Source organism: Leptosomus discolor, chromosome Z, assembly GCF_034619465.1.
Source record: "Leptosomus discolor isolate bLepDis1 chromosome Z, bLepDis1.hap2, whole genome shotgun sequence".
NCBI classification, from domain to species: Eukaryota; Metazoa; Chordata; class Aves; order Leptosomiformes; family Leptosomidae; genus Leptosomus; species Leptosomus discolor.
The window spans coordinates 93,572,848-93,588,288 of NC_141419.1; the positions used below are offsets into that span (position 1 = coordinate 93,572,848).

The window sequence follows — 15,441 nt, forward strand, 5'->3', positions numbered from 1 at the left end:
TCGTGCCTTTAGGTTAATTAATAGGGACCTACTTTAAAGAGGAAAAAGGTGGTTCCATTGTTTGGAACATGTCTTGACTGCACTTGAAAACTCTCTTTTCCTGTGCTTTTGCCCACACGGACACTGCCAGGACCGACAGCTCTAACAGTGAGGTGACAGGAAAGGAACAGACATTACCGGTCAAGAACAAGTCTTGCACACCAGCTCCTGTTGCCATAATTTATTGGTTGCCGATTTAGACCGGTTTACGTATGTAACATGCAAGATGAAGAAAACCAGTCATTTCTTACAAAAATATGGACATTGCACAGCTCAACAAGTCTATGAACGGCAAATCCAGACCAAGCCTCAGTGCAGGTAGCAAATGACGCACCTACCCCTTTTTTTTTCTCTCTAGTAAAAGGAATTGCTTTATTTATGACTAAGAAGCATACAGATGACTCAACACATTAACTATTTAATTAATCCTATTTGATAACTCGGTTACAGCCAGAGAATCTGCTTGGATGCAGCAGCACAAGAGAACACGGAGCCAGCTAGGCAACACGGAACTGCTCTACTATGAAAACATGCTTCGTACGCGGGAAAGCACTGCGTGAACCCCAGTTCACCCAGAGAGGACAGCAACTCAGTCAGCACACAATGCTGAAATCCAACTGTACTGCAAAGTTACCAGTTCCTTTGGGTCGTAAATCAGTCACTTCTGGTTTGAAACAGAGGGCGGAATCTTGATTTGGAAGGCACCACAAACATCCCAGTGTTCACGAGCTAACGACAGCGCTCTGACAACATGTCCCCTCCAACTGCAATTCAGCACAGGTTGGGCATGCGTGGACCCACCACAGTGCTTCATCCACAGGTATCGGGAGAGAGTAGCAAAGCCTCCCTCACCACCAGCCTCATCACTTCTAACCAATAAATAATCAGGAAAAAAATAATAAAAAAATAAATCATCCGGGTCTCCTGCAGCGGAATTTTGTGCTCAATACTACATACCTTGCGAGTGAATGAACTAACAGAACTTCCACTAAACACAGCAGGAGCTAAAACAGCGCAGCACTTAAATTATCATTTCCATTTTTATACTTTGTTGAGCTCTTTAGATGATGTCTCTTCATACCATTCTTTGAGGTCCATATTTGGAAATTTAAAGAGCTCGAACTCCTGATTTCTCCAACAAGAAACCACAAGAGAAAACAGATTAAAGCAAATTAAAAAAAATAATCAAATGCCCAGCATATTTTCTTTTAAATCACAGAAAGTAAAAGCAGAATAGTGTCTTGTTTTTTAAATGACAGCTTATCAGGATCTTTGTTCTATGTTGACTTGAGAGCATAAATGCACCTAACAATTTTTTCTAAGGCTTCTTCCAGTTAATTAGTACCATTTTCCTTTAAAAAAGGCTTTGTTTATTTTCATTTTCACACCCTAAATTAGTATTTGTATTAGCAACAGGTTGCACTAAGTCTTGTTCTCAGACAGGCCATAGTATAGCAGAGTGTATTGTTCTTTTCCAAGCATCAGCTGCTCAGTTTTCTCGGAGTTTCTCACCCGGACGGCTAAGGTTTGCAGCGCTGGACAAAGCGCGGGTAGAGGCAGACATCTCGGATGTGGTGTCTGTTCAGAATCCAGGTTAGGAACCGTTCCAGTCCCAAACCATATCCACCATGAGGGCACGTACCGTATTTTCTCTGTGAAATTAAAATCGGAGAGTAGATTATAAACGTTTGCTTGTTATTTATATTATAATTGCAGTAATACCACCAGAAAAAACATCCAAACCCTTCCAAGATTATTTTCTGAACGATGAGGAAAATGGACTATACTCTTTTCAGGCAAGCTGTTTGTGCCGTCCTGGGGCAGCTTAAGGACTAGAAGGGGAAAAAGGAAGGTGCAAGAGAAAGTCTTAATGATTCTTTTTCAACTGCCTCCTTTTCTCCTCCCTTTACGCTTACTAGAGCTTAGCCATTCAATTCCGCGAAGACCAACCTCTCCTCATCTGACAACCAACATTGCAGAAGACATTACCAGAGGAAGAGACCCGCACGGACCAGCCTAGTGACGGTGACCTGGTAAGGGCAGCAGCAGCACACAACTGCAGCAATCAACAGCATCCACTTTAACAGAACAGAAACTGTCAGCCCTTGCATTTTGCCAGTGGTTAAGTGATTGTCTGCTCTGGGCCACCACAAATATGGTTCCAATTTAGGCTGCATCATCTTAAGAGCAGTCAAAAAAAAAAAATCAAGTATCACATCTGGCAAGCAGCATGTCTGGTCTGTTTTACAAACCTGATCGGTGTACCAGTAGTACGGTGTGGGATCGATGCCCTCTCTCTTATAGCCTTCGAGTAGCTCCTCACTGTCCCAGATACGCATAGAGCCTCCAACAATTTCACCAACATTCGGCATCAACACATCAACCTACAACACACAACGAAAGATCAAACTATTGCAATTAAGCTGGCTGCAGGAGCAGGAGGAAAATAGCCCAAACTTAAAGCTGTATTTCCGTAACACGGTTACATGTAATTTTAACTCTCCGTGACAGGAAGGAGGGCAGTTCCTTCCAGACCCAATTTATAGAAGGGATAAACGAACTGACTAGGTTCTCTGACTTAATCTCCAATACTCTTGGCAACACTGAACAGTAAAAAAAACCCAAAAAGCAAACAAACAAACAAACCCCCAAAAACCCCCCCAAACAAAAACACAACCACCCAAAACAAAACCAAACAAAAACATCAACAAAAACAACCCCAAACCCACACCACAAACCCACAAACCCAGCAGCATTCCTAACAACCACCACTCTTCCCAGCTGCCAGACAGCTCGTGTTCAGACAACACACCTCCAAGAAGCGACAGCAGCACTGTCCTTAGCCCAGCACTGACCTGAGGTCACGGAGAACACACTCGCTATGATCTACCTGCATTTCGTTACCACTCCAGAGCTGCTTCGTTCACTTCTACAGGATCAACCAGCCATGCCAAGAGACACCCAGCCCAAAACCTGGTAAGAATTCTCCAAGGTTTTCCCCCCCGAAGCACTGACTCATTTTGGCCTCACTCACACCGACACTTCCCACGCTACGCAGGAGCCTGCAACGCCCCGTAAATACCGACTCACAGACTCAGTCAGCCGGGAATCGTCGTGACAGCGCTGCATGTAGAAAGACTTTATCTCTGCAGGAAATCGGCACAACAAGATTGGCTCATTAATGGTGTCTGTCATCAATCTCTCCGGGGCTTCAGGAATATCCTAAGGTTAAAGAAGGCTCTGTTAATATTTAAAACAAAAACCACTCCAATACCTTGAGTCCCACATGTATCACGCAGGCAACATAGACAGTTTCAGACCACACATATCCACACATTCACCCTAATGTACCTACATACAAACTTATCTTAGAAGAAAATACATTTCTATATAAAAACATACATGTCAGGGGAAAAGAAAAACACTGTTCAATCAAACCAAGTCTTCCCAACGTTTCAGACTGAAAACTGAGGAAAACCCAACCTGAAATGTAGACTTGCCAAACACCCAGTTAACACTGAAGAGCCTCATCTCCTCCCTCCCCAATACAGTTTTCCACAAACCTAAAGACTAAGAAGTTTAAGTGTTTCCTTGTTATGTATATGGGCTAGTTTTTAAAAACCTCAACTGATCCGAGTTATATAGATGAGGTGATCGGGTTTTTATGCAAGTTTTCTGACTGAAATCTGACAAACGGTGAAACACCTAGCAGAAATCTCATTTTGATCAATGCCGCAGCTTTACTGTTTAAAAACTGGGGAGAAGTGAAGGATGACACCACAGTTACACTGACAGACAGGGAACGTCAGCGATGATGCGACCGTGGCTTGTTAAACAAACAGACTTTGTTTAGTCAGAAAACTCTGTCTATCCCTAAAACGTTTAACTTTGACTTTTATTCAGCCAACGGTATCATGCTTTCCTTCGATTCTGAGTTGAAGTCATAAGATCGGATTTTTCTTTAACACCACCCACTGCTTGTTCCAACTGAACGCTACACTACAGCGCCGAGCGCTGCGGGGGGCAGAAACAGCCAACTACAGCACCCGCAGCCAGGAAAGCGCAAGGAACGTCGGCCTTTGGACAGCGAGGTCAGCCCGCAACGGCGGGGAGGAGGTAAGAACCCTTATTTCCCTTGGGAACCTCAAGTTCAGCATGGTTTGAAGGCCCTTCTCACCCCTCACCTCTATCATCGTTGATACAGATGGGAAAAACAGTAACAGCAAAACACCCAACACATCTGATCTTGAGCTGCCAAGGTTCTCTTGCAATATGCTGCGTAGACTCAAGTTAAACAATTATATGATCTCCTAAAAAAATCTCAGTTCTCTTAAATCCTTTGATGACTATGGCTACACTGTGAAGTCCTCTCGAGCTTCTTCAAGTAACTTTGTCTTACATGTTGGAGAAGAGCAAGACAGGGACCAGATGGACAGACAACAGCACAGATTCTGATTCCAATGTTTGAGGACCTTCTGTGAAAACCCAATCCAACACCACAGTCCCCAGCACATCACTGCACCTCCCAGCACAGTGCACACAAAAGTCCAGGCCTCGCTGAAGTTTACAGCAAAACTCCCTTTCACTGCCATGGGACTAGAATTTCACTCCTTATCACCATCATTCCAAACACAGCCCAACAGACGTGCACAGCCACAGCAACCCCATAGCACCACGGCCCAAACACACTGCTCTTCAAGGCACTTCTACACCCCGAGCGCAGGGTGGTGGGGTTTTGTTTGGTTTAATTCCTAGAGACAGAAAGACTTACTTCCCCAAACTCGTAATATGTGCCATCTTCCTTTTTCACATCATGTTCCTTTAACCACTCAATGGCTTCAGTATAGTTCATTCGCCGGAAAGGACGCTTAGGCGGCTTGAAGCCCTGTAAACGAGAGCAGACAAGGACAGCTGCAGGAGTACCATTTTTAAAGAAGAATGCTTTCTAGCTGATCAGCAAGTCCACTTCCAGACTTGAAGCATTCACTCCACTCTTTCCAGTTCATACATCAACAAGCTACTTAATGAACAAATCAAGCTCAGTGCTGAAAAGCTGGAACCAAACACAACCATCTTCCAAGCCCAGCAAGGCTCACAGAACGGGTCCTGATTCTGTACATGTCCGTCGCACACAGAAGTGTTTCAAACAGAGCCATTCGCAGAGGTTCCATGGGCAAGGCCACAACAGAACATTCTATTTTTGCTCCCTTGCGCACAGAACGGCTTCAGAACCCGCCTTGGTGAGGTGGGTTGTGCTTCTGCCGCTTCCTACCTCCTGAACCCTGTCTCAGCCCAAGTTTAAAACTCAACTTCCCAGCATTTATCAGGAAAACAGGTCAAAGTAAGAGGGATGACCAAGTTCATGTGCACTCTGAGAGAAAACCTAGCTATGGAGATAGTCAGCAGTCTCTCAAAGCCTTTGCAAATCTTCTTTGCAAAGGCAACAGAAGACAAAGCGTCTCTAACAAACGAAAACAGCTTTAGAGCTCCGCGTTCCAGGGTAGAAAGTAAAACACCAGTTGTTTCTTTGCTCCCTGGTGCTCAATCTGCAAGTACCAGCCGATCAATATTACGAGGTCTGGGATAGAGGCTTTATTCCACTGGTACAGCACGCACTGCAATAAACCCCGGCACACTGCTGGCTCCTGGAACTTGCCAACAGGGAACTTCTTCCCCCAGCCCCTGCTTCTGGAAGAGTCATCACCAGCCTTGCAGCACTTCCATTCTTTTGATGTTATTTACTATTCTTGTTATTAATAACAGTAAGCTAGCAGAGCTTGCTGCCATGTCCTGCCTTCCCCAAATGAACATGCAGATCAGGAAAGGCTAAAGATCACATTTTCTTGGCTATTCACGACTGTTCCACATTGCTGCCTACCGGGTTTAGGTCATACAGCAAGCTTGATGCAGGTGATTTCAAGACTCTGTCTACTACATCACAAACCAAGTTCTCCAGACGGTCCAACATCTCCTCAAAACTTATAAAAGGACATTCGGCTTCGATGTGAGTGTATCTGAAACACAAAGTCACGCCATCACAAAACCACACACAAGCAGAAAAGCTTTAGCTGTGAAAAAAATTCTAATTAAAAAAACCCACAACCCCAAACCACACACTTTTGTCCTCTTTTTCATTTCTCTCACTTCTACACTGTAAAGGAAATGAAGCCATAAAAATATGGACAACAACAATATGAACTGTATTTTCTAAAAAGACAAAACTTCCTAAAAATGTATCGGCTCTGTTTTGCCCAGATCTGCCTTCACTAAATGTCACTGCATTATGACCAGCTGGACATCCACCAAGGCAAGGTATTACCCCCAAGTATACTTCTGCTCAGTCCTTCCGCACTGGATTATCCTGTGAACTCACTGTACACCATGTCATCCAACGGCCTGCTACTCCCCTGCCTTATAAACCCACTTGTACACGAACAGCAAAGAAGTATACTGGCTCCGTACTCTGCCAAGTGTCTGCGGGTCCTGGATTGCTCAGCCCTGTATGACTGGGCAATACAGAAAACATCTCCCAACGCTGGAATGCAGGTCTCCAGATAGAGCTGGGACGACTGTGTTAAGTATGCCTCTTCGCCAAAATAATCCAGTTTGAACAGGGTTGAGCCTCCTTCCACCTGCGTCTGGACTAAAGTTGGCGGTGTGACCTGTGAGAGAACAGGGCTGTCATTACTCGAGTCAAGAACTAAGGACAAGGATGACCACACTTAAGAGAGTGATGTAAGCCACACTCTTCCAAAACACCAGCTACAAAGCTTGTGTATGCACACGTACAGTACTTCAGCCTGACACCCCGCAGCACGTAAAAACGAGGCGTGCAGGCTGCCTGCGAGTCCCGCTGTAACACCTGCACACCTTCGAGATCTATGTTTATCAAAGCGATCAAATAATAGTTCCCTAAGAAACAGCTTTTCTTTTGCCCATTTCAGGTCAATTAGAAAGTTTACACAGTTGTTCCAGGAAAAAGACAGCCTTGAAGCCAGGACACTAGTCACTTGCTGACAAGGGAAAACATACTTACTTCGTAATATCCACTGGCAAAGAAATGATCCCTGAAGGCCTGTACCACCATGGAGCGCACCTTGAAGATTTTGGACATATTCTCGCCTCGAATCATCATATGCCTGTTGTTAAGTTGCACATCAACCTCCGAATCCTCATTGAGCAGATTGTCAGCCCCTCCTGCTGGGGCCAGACCAATAAGCTCCCAATAATCACAGTTCAGCTCGTGGCCTCCTGGTGCCTGTCAATTTGAAGAGAAACAAACATTTCACAAGTCCACTTCTGCCCCTCGGATGTCACCATCTGGCATCGCGGCAGAGATGTTAATCCAGTTTAAACAAAAGACGCTAAAATCCTAATTGCAGTATTCTCAAAGTGACCGCTTTGTAACTCGGCCATACCACACGTGGAAGTGCTGTTTGTAACGCACCGTGAGTCTCTCAGACTCACCATGAATGCGATTGAGCGCTACATGCAGATAATTGGAGGCTTCCAGATGCATCCAGGTTATATATAATATACCACAGACAGTTGCGCTCATTCAGCTGGAAGAACAGAAAGCTAAGCAGGAGGAAACTACTTACTACCTTCAACTACTTAATGGGCAGCTACAGAGAAGATGGAGCCACACTGTCGTTGGACGTGTCCAGCAAAAGGACACATGTCTGAAGTCGCAGCATGGGAGATTTCAATTGGCTACAGAGAATAAAATTCTTCACAGGGTGGTGAAATGGCCAAGCAAAGACCAAGGCAGACTGCAGTCTCCATTCTTGGAGACGTTCAGAAACACATTTGGACAAGACCTTTGGCAGCCTGACCTCACATTAGACCTTCTTCAAGAAGAGGGTGGACCAGATGACCTTCAGAGGTTCCTCCCACCCAAAACCATTCTGTGGTGACTTGCACTGTGTACTAGTTTTGGCTGGGCCAGAGTTAATTTTCTTCACAGCAGTTTGCACGGTGCTACAGCACAACACACTGGCACAAAGAACCTTACCACATGCCTTAAGAACACCATACACACACGGAGTGAAGAGCCCTCCCACCTATCAGACGAAAACGCAGACCCACGACTGCGGTACGACATTCGAGGGATTCTGTTCTTTGCATTATTTCAGCCACATTCTCCCACTGGACCGCAAACTTAAAAAAAGTTGAAAGACCTCGCTTAGATGACGACAGAGGAAGAACTAGCTCACTGCGGGTACTTCTGAGTTTGTCTGCCCGACACCGGAGCCATCCTTCTGGCCTGGGCAGCATCCACCGCAACGTGACAACAGCAACAGCCTCCCCTGTCCTGTCTGCTGCCACCGGGCAGGCAGCGCTCTCCGCGCCAGGGCCCAGCCTGCCCGGGCTACAGAGCAGACCTCTCCATTCCTCGCCTCACCAGCTCCCCCGTGTGGGTCACAGTAGGCTTCTGTCCCCTGAAATGGAATTTTTTTCCATTCCTGGTATTTTCAGGGTATAAATGCAGATTTTCCAAGTCTAATCAACAGTTTTTTACAAGTCCGGTGGGTTTGTTCACTAAAAGCATTGTATTGTTGTGACGAGACATGAAAACATCAAGTGTTTGCAATGTCCGAAACGTTATGAGCAGTAACATACCACGACTTTCTGATGATTAACAAACTGCATAAAGTTGTTTAAAAAAGTGATCCCCGTTGGGCTGCATTTATTTGCAGAAGTCCCAGCAGCGTAAGCCCCGAAGGAACGGAAACCTTGCTAACTTCTGATGGGCACACACAGCAGGGAGTGCACTCACATTTAACTGAGCTTGGCTCTCGAACCTTAGCCAATCTCCTGGGGATAGGACCCGAGTGGCAGGGGCAACTAGAACAATTAAACCTACCCAAATTTAATTTGCAGAACACGTCAGTAATGGCCAACAGTACACGGCTTACAAGAAAACTGAATTACCTACAGAGCCCCACAAAAGGTTAACACTTTGACCTTATTTGACACACTACCGGCAGCCAGAGTGAGGGACTACTTTGCACAAATATTGTCTAATACATCTTTGAAACACTGTTTGAAGCAATATAACACTCCAAAATGTGATTTTTTTCCCTCCAGACATGTTTCTTCTCCCTGACATCTTCTCAGAGTTGGTACACTTACTCAAGAGACCAGACAAGAAAAAACAGATTGCCAATCCACACAAAGAACAAGTCTCACTGCAAGAGCTGATGACAACTCCCAACATCTATCTAAAGGAAGCGGCAAGCTTACTTACTAGCAAGATTAAACATACATCTATCTCCTAAATCTCAACCTTACTGCTTTGCTTTCTCCTTCACAAAAGGAGGACACCACTATAAACAGCTATCAGGAGCTCATGTCTTAGAAGGAACTACTTAAGATTTAAATAGAACAAACGTGGCCTGTGCTTGCTTGCTGCTTCTGCACCACACGTTAAGGTTTGCAACACAGACACAGCTTACGTTTGTCTTTCAATCACCTCTTCATAACTAAGCCAGAAGTCTTACAACAATTTTCAATAAAATATCCTGATATAGACCTGCATGTCCTGAGGAGGGCATCCAGTTGCTGTCACAGATAACGGTTCCTAAAAGCTTCTCTCCTGCCTTCAGTCTGAATCCTTTTTATGGGCCGCCCTTCATGCATAGCTGCTTAACACGGCTTCAGCCCCAACTCCAGGTTCAAACAATTTCCCAAACAGTAACAGTGTGCAGATCTAGACTGGAATGCGAAAGGCACGAGGCTCGTGCAGCATCATATTCTGAGACCCAAAATCACAACTGCCCAGCCATTAATCTGAGACCACCATTGCAAAGGAAGCCTTACGGAACAAGTTGCAGTAAACTGCCTAGTTCATACACCTGCCAAGTGCTGGAGGACAAATACAACACGGCGAAGAGCCTACAAACCAGCCTCCGTGAAAGAGGAGAGCTAATCCCAAATCCTTAGCCTCACAAAATAAAAACGGACTGAATCTCGTTAGGGAAAATAAAGCCATGTCATTTATTTAACGTAATTTTCCACTGTTATATCCTAGGAAATATCTGTGGGACCTACTAGTGGAAAGCTGCTTCAGGGAAAAGCAGAACAGTCACACAGTTCACCCGTCACCCACTGAACTGTGGGTGACAGCAGCAGCTTTGGGAGGTTTGTTCTTTTTTCTAAATCAAATTCCCACTGAAATAATCTAATAATTATTTCCACCTCTCTTCTCCTTCCATCAGGAAAAAGACAAGCTGTTAAAGAGGAGGAGAACCCGAACACACCAGCTCCTGTACCTGCTTGCCTTCAGGAACGAGGTTCAGCGTACCATACACCGCAACACTGCTCTCCGTGGAGAGAATCAGCCCATTGTAACACTGACACTACAGAGACAAAGAGAGACAAAGGCATCGTTGAGTTAATTTCCTATTTTTAGTCTTCCTATGATGTCTATTAGTCACAGACAAGATTAACTCATAGTCACTTCTAAATAGTTCTCACTGACCAAAAAACTCTAGTTGCAGGAGATACAGTTTAACAATAACAGGACTTACTCAGCAGGTTTAGGAGAACTTCCAGTATAAAACCGGATGAGGTATGATGTAATGAGGTACGAACACTTCCCTGATGTAATGAGGTACGAACGCTTCCCTGATGTAATGACAGAGCAGAATGAAATCATCGCAACTTACCAGTTCATCCGAAAGGACACACTGAAGAAATCCTGTGCCATCTCTCAAAACAATGAACATCAGATTTTTTCCTAGTGAAAAACAGAAGAAAAAAAACCCGGAGAGCCTCAGCTTTCTTCACCAATCCATCCGCACAGACCCCTCCCAAGACTTGCTGATCACGGACACGCAGACCACTACAGGAGGACGGTGATCACATTCCTCCATCTCAGAAAGCAAAGACGCTCCAGGTAAGCACCGAAGCATCAGCACAGCGGCTGCAGCCTTTCGCAGAGCTGCCTTTCGTGTCACAAGCTGAAGCAAGTTTCAAGAGACACGAAGAGCAGCGCCTGCTCCAGCCTCGGCAGGGCTGGGACTGCACCGCCACGGCCTCAGCCACCCCCCTGCTCCTGAGGGACTACATGTCTGGCTGCAGACATGCTGCGTGCACAGGCCCACGGCACCCCTAACGCGGATAAAGCGACGTCACTCTGGCCACCCACCTCACCACAAAATCACATAATTATAGAAATAAATGGCTAGAAACTGCTCACGATATCCAGATCCACCACCTCTTCCTCAAGTCTGCCAGTGAGAACTTGAACAAATACCTGTGGGGTCACAGAACCACCTCTGCTGTGCACTTCCACGCCCCCACCGAAGCCACCTTGCTAGTGAGAATACCCACCTTTTTGACAGCAAGTATTACTTGCTAAACGTATTTATTTTAAAAGAAGTTATGCTACTTTATATAACTTTAAAATTCCAGTTTGCTGATTTCACTTTGAGCAAATGTTAGTTAGCTCCTCAGTTTGCAGGATTAGTTGAACACACAGAACAAGTCTTTTGAAGAATTCTGCAGGACTGGCCCCCAAACTGAAAACCCCAGAAGATTTCATCTAAGAAATGTCTATATGCTCACACATCATGCTGAGTTTTCAGTGTTGTAGTGACCACTCTGATAAACCAAAGAGGACACCGAACCGATGGCTTAAAAATTTCAGAATAGGTGCTGCCTGATTCCTTCTAAGTGCCCAGATTTTGAAAGCTACTGGATTTGTTCCATCTCTCTGCAGAGGTTCAGTAACTTCTAAACGCTTGTGGTTTACCTTGCCTCCGTAATCTGTGAATCCAGCCAAAAATCTTCACTCTCTGGCCTCTGTAAGGCTCCAGAGCATTGATCTTTACCTGTAAAGCAGCGAATAAAAGCAATCAAATAGAGAAATTGTTTTCCACACAATTACTTCAAACACAAGCGCACAGGACACCTCCCACCCCAGAACGGCTCCTCCCAGCAGCGCCTGAAGCCAAGTTCCACCCCGGGTACAAGCACAGCTGACAGGCAGCACACTGGGACAGCACTTCCAGACTTACACTGAGTCCCTTCTATCGGTCAGGCTTGCTTTGCCACGTAGAAATTAAGACCTGTAGCAGCTTTTAAAGGAGCTCACTCTGCACTTGACTGAAAGGAGAAGTGAAAGCACCTAACAGCTCTCACCGTAGGACCAGAGTGCTCAGGTACTACTAGAAACCTGAGGGGCCGTACAGCACCAAAGAACTGGGAAGCATGCCTCAGGCGCGTTTTCTGGCACTCTGGATCCTTCTCTGAAGACACTGAGCAGGTGAGTCCAGCGAGCAGTCACGCAGCAGAGGACCTGGATCTGACGCAGGTACATCTGGACCCGTGGCAGAGGTACCGCCGCTGCTGCAGTCAGCACAACCAACCCAGCAGGCACCTTCAAAACAGGTGAGGCCTGGGGCAGTCACAGCCTGCCACAGCGCACCCCTCCAGAGGAGACCGATTCCAGCACAGCTGGGGCCAGCTGCCCCTTTCCCAAAGCGCAGCCACAGGGGCAGGGCCCCATCCAAACCAGCTGCTGCGCATGTTCGGGCAAACCCCTCCCACGCAAGGTCACGGAGTGGCACGTACAGCACCGGCTGGCTGAGCTAAGGACGGCACCAGATCACCAAGCCCAGCAGGACTCCACAAACAGCTGAGTGAGAGACGCATTCCACATCTCAGTAACATAAATTACACCCTCTAACCAGCACTGTTTCTTCACTCTCCACTGCTCCAGGAATCACACAAAGCAAAACTAATGAACCTTTTCAAACAGAAACGTGGTCTCTACCAGTCAGCGAACACAGAGAAGTCTAATGCATGGACTAAGAAGGGTCAGAAATCCATCAAGTGCATGAGAAAGAACAAAGTCTCTACACTAGAGAACACAGATAATCAGCAAAACGAAGTTACATTTACAGGCAGTAACAAGACAGGGGCCTTCAACAGCTGCCAGAGCCGGGAAGCAGAGACAGACTCGACCCTCGAGCAGACAAGATGCTGTCATACAGGCCACGGAGCAAGTGCAATGGATCTTACTCACACATTTTGCCTCTGGGAGACTAGGATCATTCCTGATAACAACCTTCTTGGCTTCCTCCAGGTTCTTCTCCCTTCTCAAGAGATCTTCTGCCTGGTTTAAAAGCCAATGTGTTAAACAGCTGTAACCAGGCTTTGCAAGATTCCTGCTCTTCACAGTTACTGGAGACTATAACCTACACTTACAAACAGCGAGATCATAAAAAGCCCTGATGTTACTGCTGGGGCCCAAACTTGCCCCAATGCAAGACCAGGACAGGAAACAACGCACAGATGCATTTCTTTTTTTCCAGAGAGTCTAAAGGCGATAGATGGCAAATATTCAAAACTCAGCCAGTTTCTGCCATTTGCTCATCCTAATCTAAGCAAAGGCAAGTTGTAAATGTACGTGTAAAACAATGACATGGGTGAAGAACCAACTGAAGCTTTTTTGGAGGGGCGGGAATGACAACAACGCTGTTCTCTGTTTTTGGCAAAGAAAGTGGTGTGCTTCCCCCAAGCTGGCACCATCTGCAACCCACCTCCTTCTTCTCCTTAGCTTCATTCTTCATTTGTTCCCTGTGCCACAGTTTTTTCACATTTTTCATCTGTGACTTCGAAATGATGGCCCATCTCTAAAGCAACCCAAGGAGAGAGCAGAAGATAAAACGTTACGTTGGAGTCACTTCACAGAGAGAGCACTAAAGTAATTTCTACTAGGAAGAAATTTCTAACACCACAGCACCTCGTTTTCCTTTTGCGAATCCACATAGATAGTAGGAAACGGTTCCTTTCCTGCTGTCATCAAAGCCTAAAAGGTGGAGAAAATCTCAGAATCAATGGCACTGCAAGTGAACAAAGTCAGCCTTAGAGAGATCGAGCAGACATCCTACCTCTGATCCCACTGGCCAGAATTGCAAAACCAGGTACAAAATTTAGGTTTAGAAATGCCAGGCCAACCACCGGACCTAAAGCGCAGCTCACGCTCTTCAGAACAAACAGCAGGGGTTTTCCACAGTTACCTTTAAAACTGTCTTGAATGGTTTCTTTTGTGTCCCATCACCAGTGGAGTCACTGCCCTCTCGCTCAGAAACATATAGCTCTTCTGTAACACAGGAAAAACACAGGCAACCACTAAAAAAAAAAAATCAGCTATGGAAATGGTCGGGAAGAAACTGGACATGCACAGGGACGTGTAATCTTCAACGTTATCAGCGGCGATAAACCTTCAAGAACAACCTCTAGGTCAGACGGGATAAGAGTTACTTTCAAGTTTTCCGTCCCAAGAACCAAAGGACGCAGCAACGTGCTACCCTAAAGCCCGCAGGACTCCGGCGGCACCGAACGCTCGAGTCGCTGCCTGCGCGTCAAGCACCGAAAAGGACGCGGCCTGTTACAGAAAAGCTTTATCGGGGCCGAAGGGAAGCCGCCTCTCACAGACACAACCTCTCCTGGGCCAGCGGGGCGACAGCGAGCGGACACAGGTCAGAGAGCTCTGCCCGACGCTCGGCTCGCTCACGGCCCACGTCGAGCCGAGCCGGGCCGGGCCAGGGCGAGGCCGAGCACGCTTTCCCTGTGCCTCGGGGCCCCCGAGCGCCGCCCCGAGCCCTGCCCAGGCCCTCCCGGTCCCGACGGCCCGCTCACACCGCCGCCCCGTCACTCCCGCGGCTCCGCCTGGTCTCCGCTCGCGGGGACCCGAGCGGAGGGAGCCCTCCCTGACCGCAAGGCACCGCCACCCCGCCCCGCCCCGCGCCGAGCCCGGCCGCGGCCCGCCTCCAGCCCTGCCCGCGGCTTCCTCCCTTCCACCCCACGGCCGGAGCCCCCGGGACGAGCACGCTCCCCTCCGGCCGCCGCCGGGACCAGCTGCCGCCCGCCGCTGCCGCCGTCTTCTCCCCGCGAAGAGGGGCGCGGGCCGGGGCCGGCCCAGACGAGCCGAACCGCACCGGGAAGCGCCGCCGCGCCGGGGCACGGCCGGGAAGCGGCGCCGCCGAGGCCGCCGGGCCTCACCCAGGACGAGCGCCGCCGTCCTCCCCAGCACCTCTCCCGCCATGGCCGCAGCCCGCACCGCCGCCCCGGTCGCCGGAAGTGCCGGCAACGCGCTTCCGCCGCCGCCTTGCGTCAGCCGCCCCGCCCCTGCCCGAGCATCCGGCGGCGCGGAGGGGCCCCGCCCCGCACGTGCGGGACGGAGGGCGCCGTCAGCCGCGTCACGTCGGCAGAGCGGCCTCGCCGCCGCCGCCGGGATGCGAGGGCCAGGCCGGGGAGGGGGACGGGGGGGGGCGGTTCACCCCCCGCACCCTGCCGCGGGGAGGGTGTCACCCCCCGGCCCCCGCCGGCGCGGCCGTGCTCCCCGTGGCGCGCGTTGGTCACGGCAATGCCGTCCCCACGGCGTGCGGT

At 48.1% G+C, this 15,441-nt stretch overlaps 1 protein-coding gene across 1 annotated transcript; it reads right to left on the bottom strand.

The window, feature by feature from the left end:
* Nucleotides 1–205: 205 nt before the first annotated feature.
* NARS1 (asparaginyl-tRNA synthetase 1) lies at nt 206–15,104 on the bottom strand. Its single transcript, XM_086479716.1, has 15 exons — nt 15,055–15,104; nt 14,070–14,152; nt 13,793–13,858; nt 13,590–13,682; nt 13,073–13,162; nt 11,798–11,876; nt 10,710–10,780; nt 10,314–10,400; nt 7,076–7,297; nt 6,502–6,701; nt 5,918–6,053; nt 4,811–4,924; nt 3,130–3,261; nt 2,292–2,423; nt 206–1,691 (listed from the first exon to the last, which is right to left on the bottom strand). The coding sequence occupies exons 1-15, from the start codon at nt 15,095–15,097 to the stop codon at nt 1,560–1,562; spliced, it is 1,680 nt and encodes a 559-aa protein (XP_086335842.1). The 5' UTR covers nt 15,098–15,104; the 3' UTR covers nt 206–1,559.
* Between the last annotated feature and the right edge of the window lie 337 nt (nt 15,105–15,441).

What these genes read in the sequence shown, in the direction of transcription:
- NARS1 (XM_086479716.1), bottom strand. Translation starts at nt 15,097, where the DNA reads ATGGCGGGAGAGGTGCTGGGGAGGACGGCGGCGCTCGTCCTGG. An exon ending in TGCTGTATGACCTAAACCCG is followed by an intron (nt 4,925 to 5,917) that starts GTAGGCAGCAAT and finishes TCTCGTTTACAG; the next exon opens with GGCTTCAAGCCGCCTAAGCG. An exon ending in CATATTACGAGTTTGGGGAA is followed by an intron (nt 3,262 to 4,810) that starts GTAAGTCTTTCT and finishes CTTTAACCTTAG; the next exon opens with GATATTCCTGAAGCCCCGGA.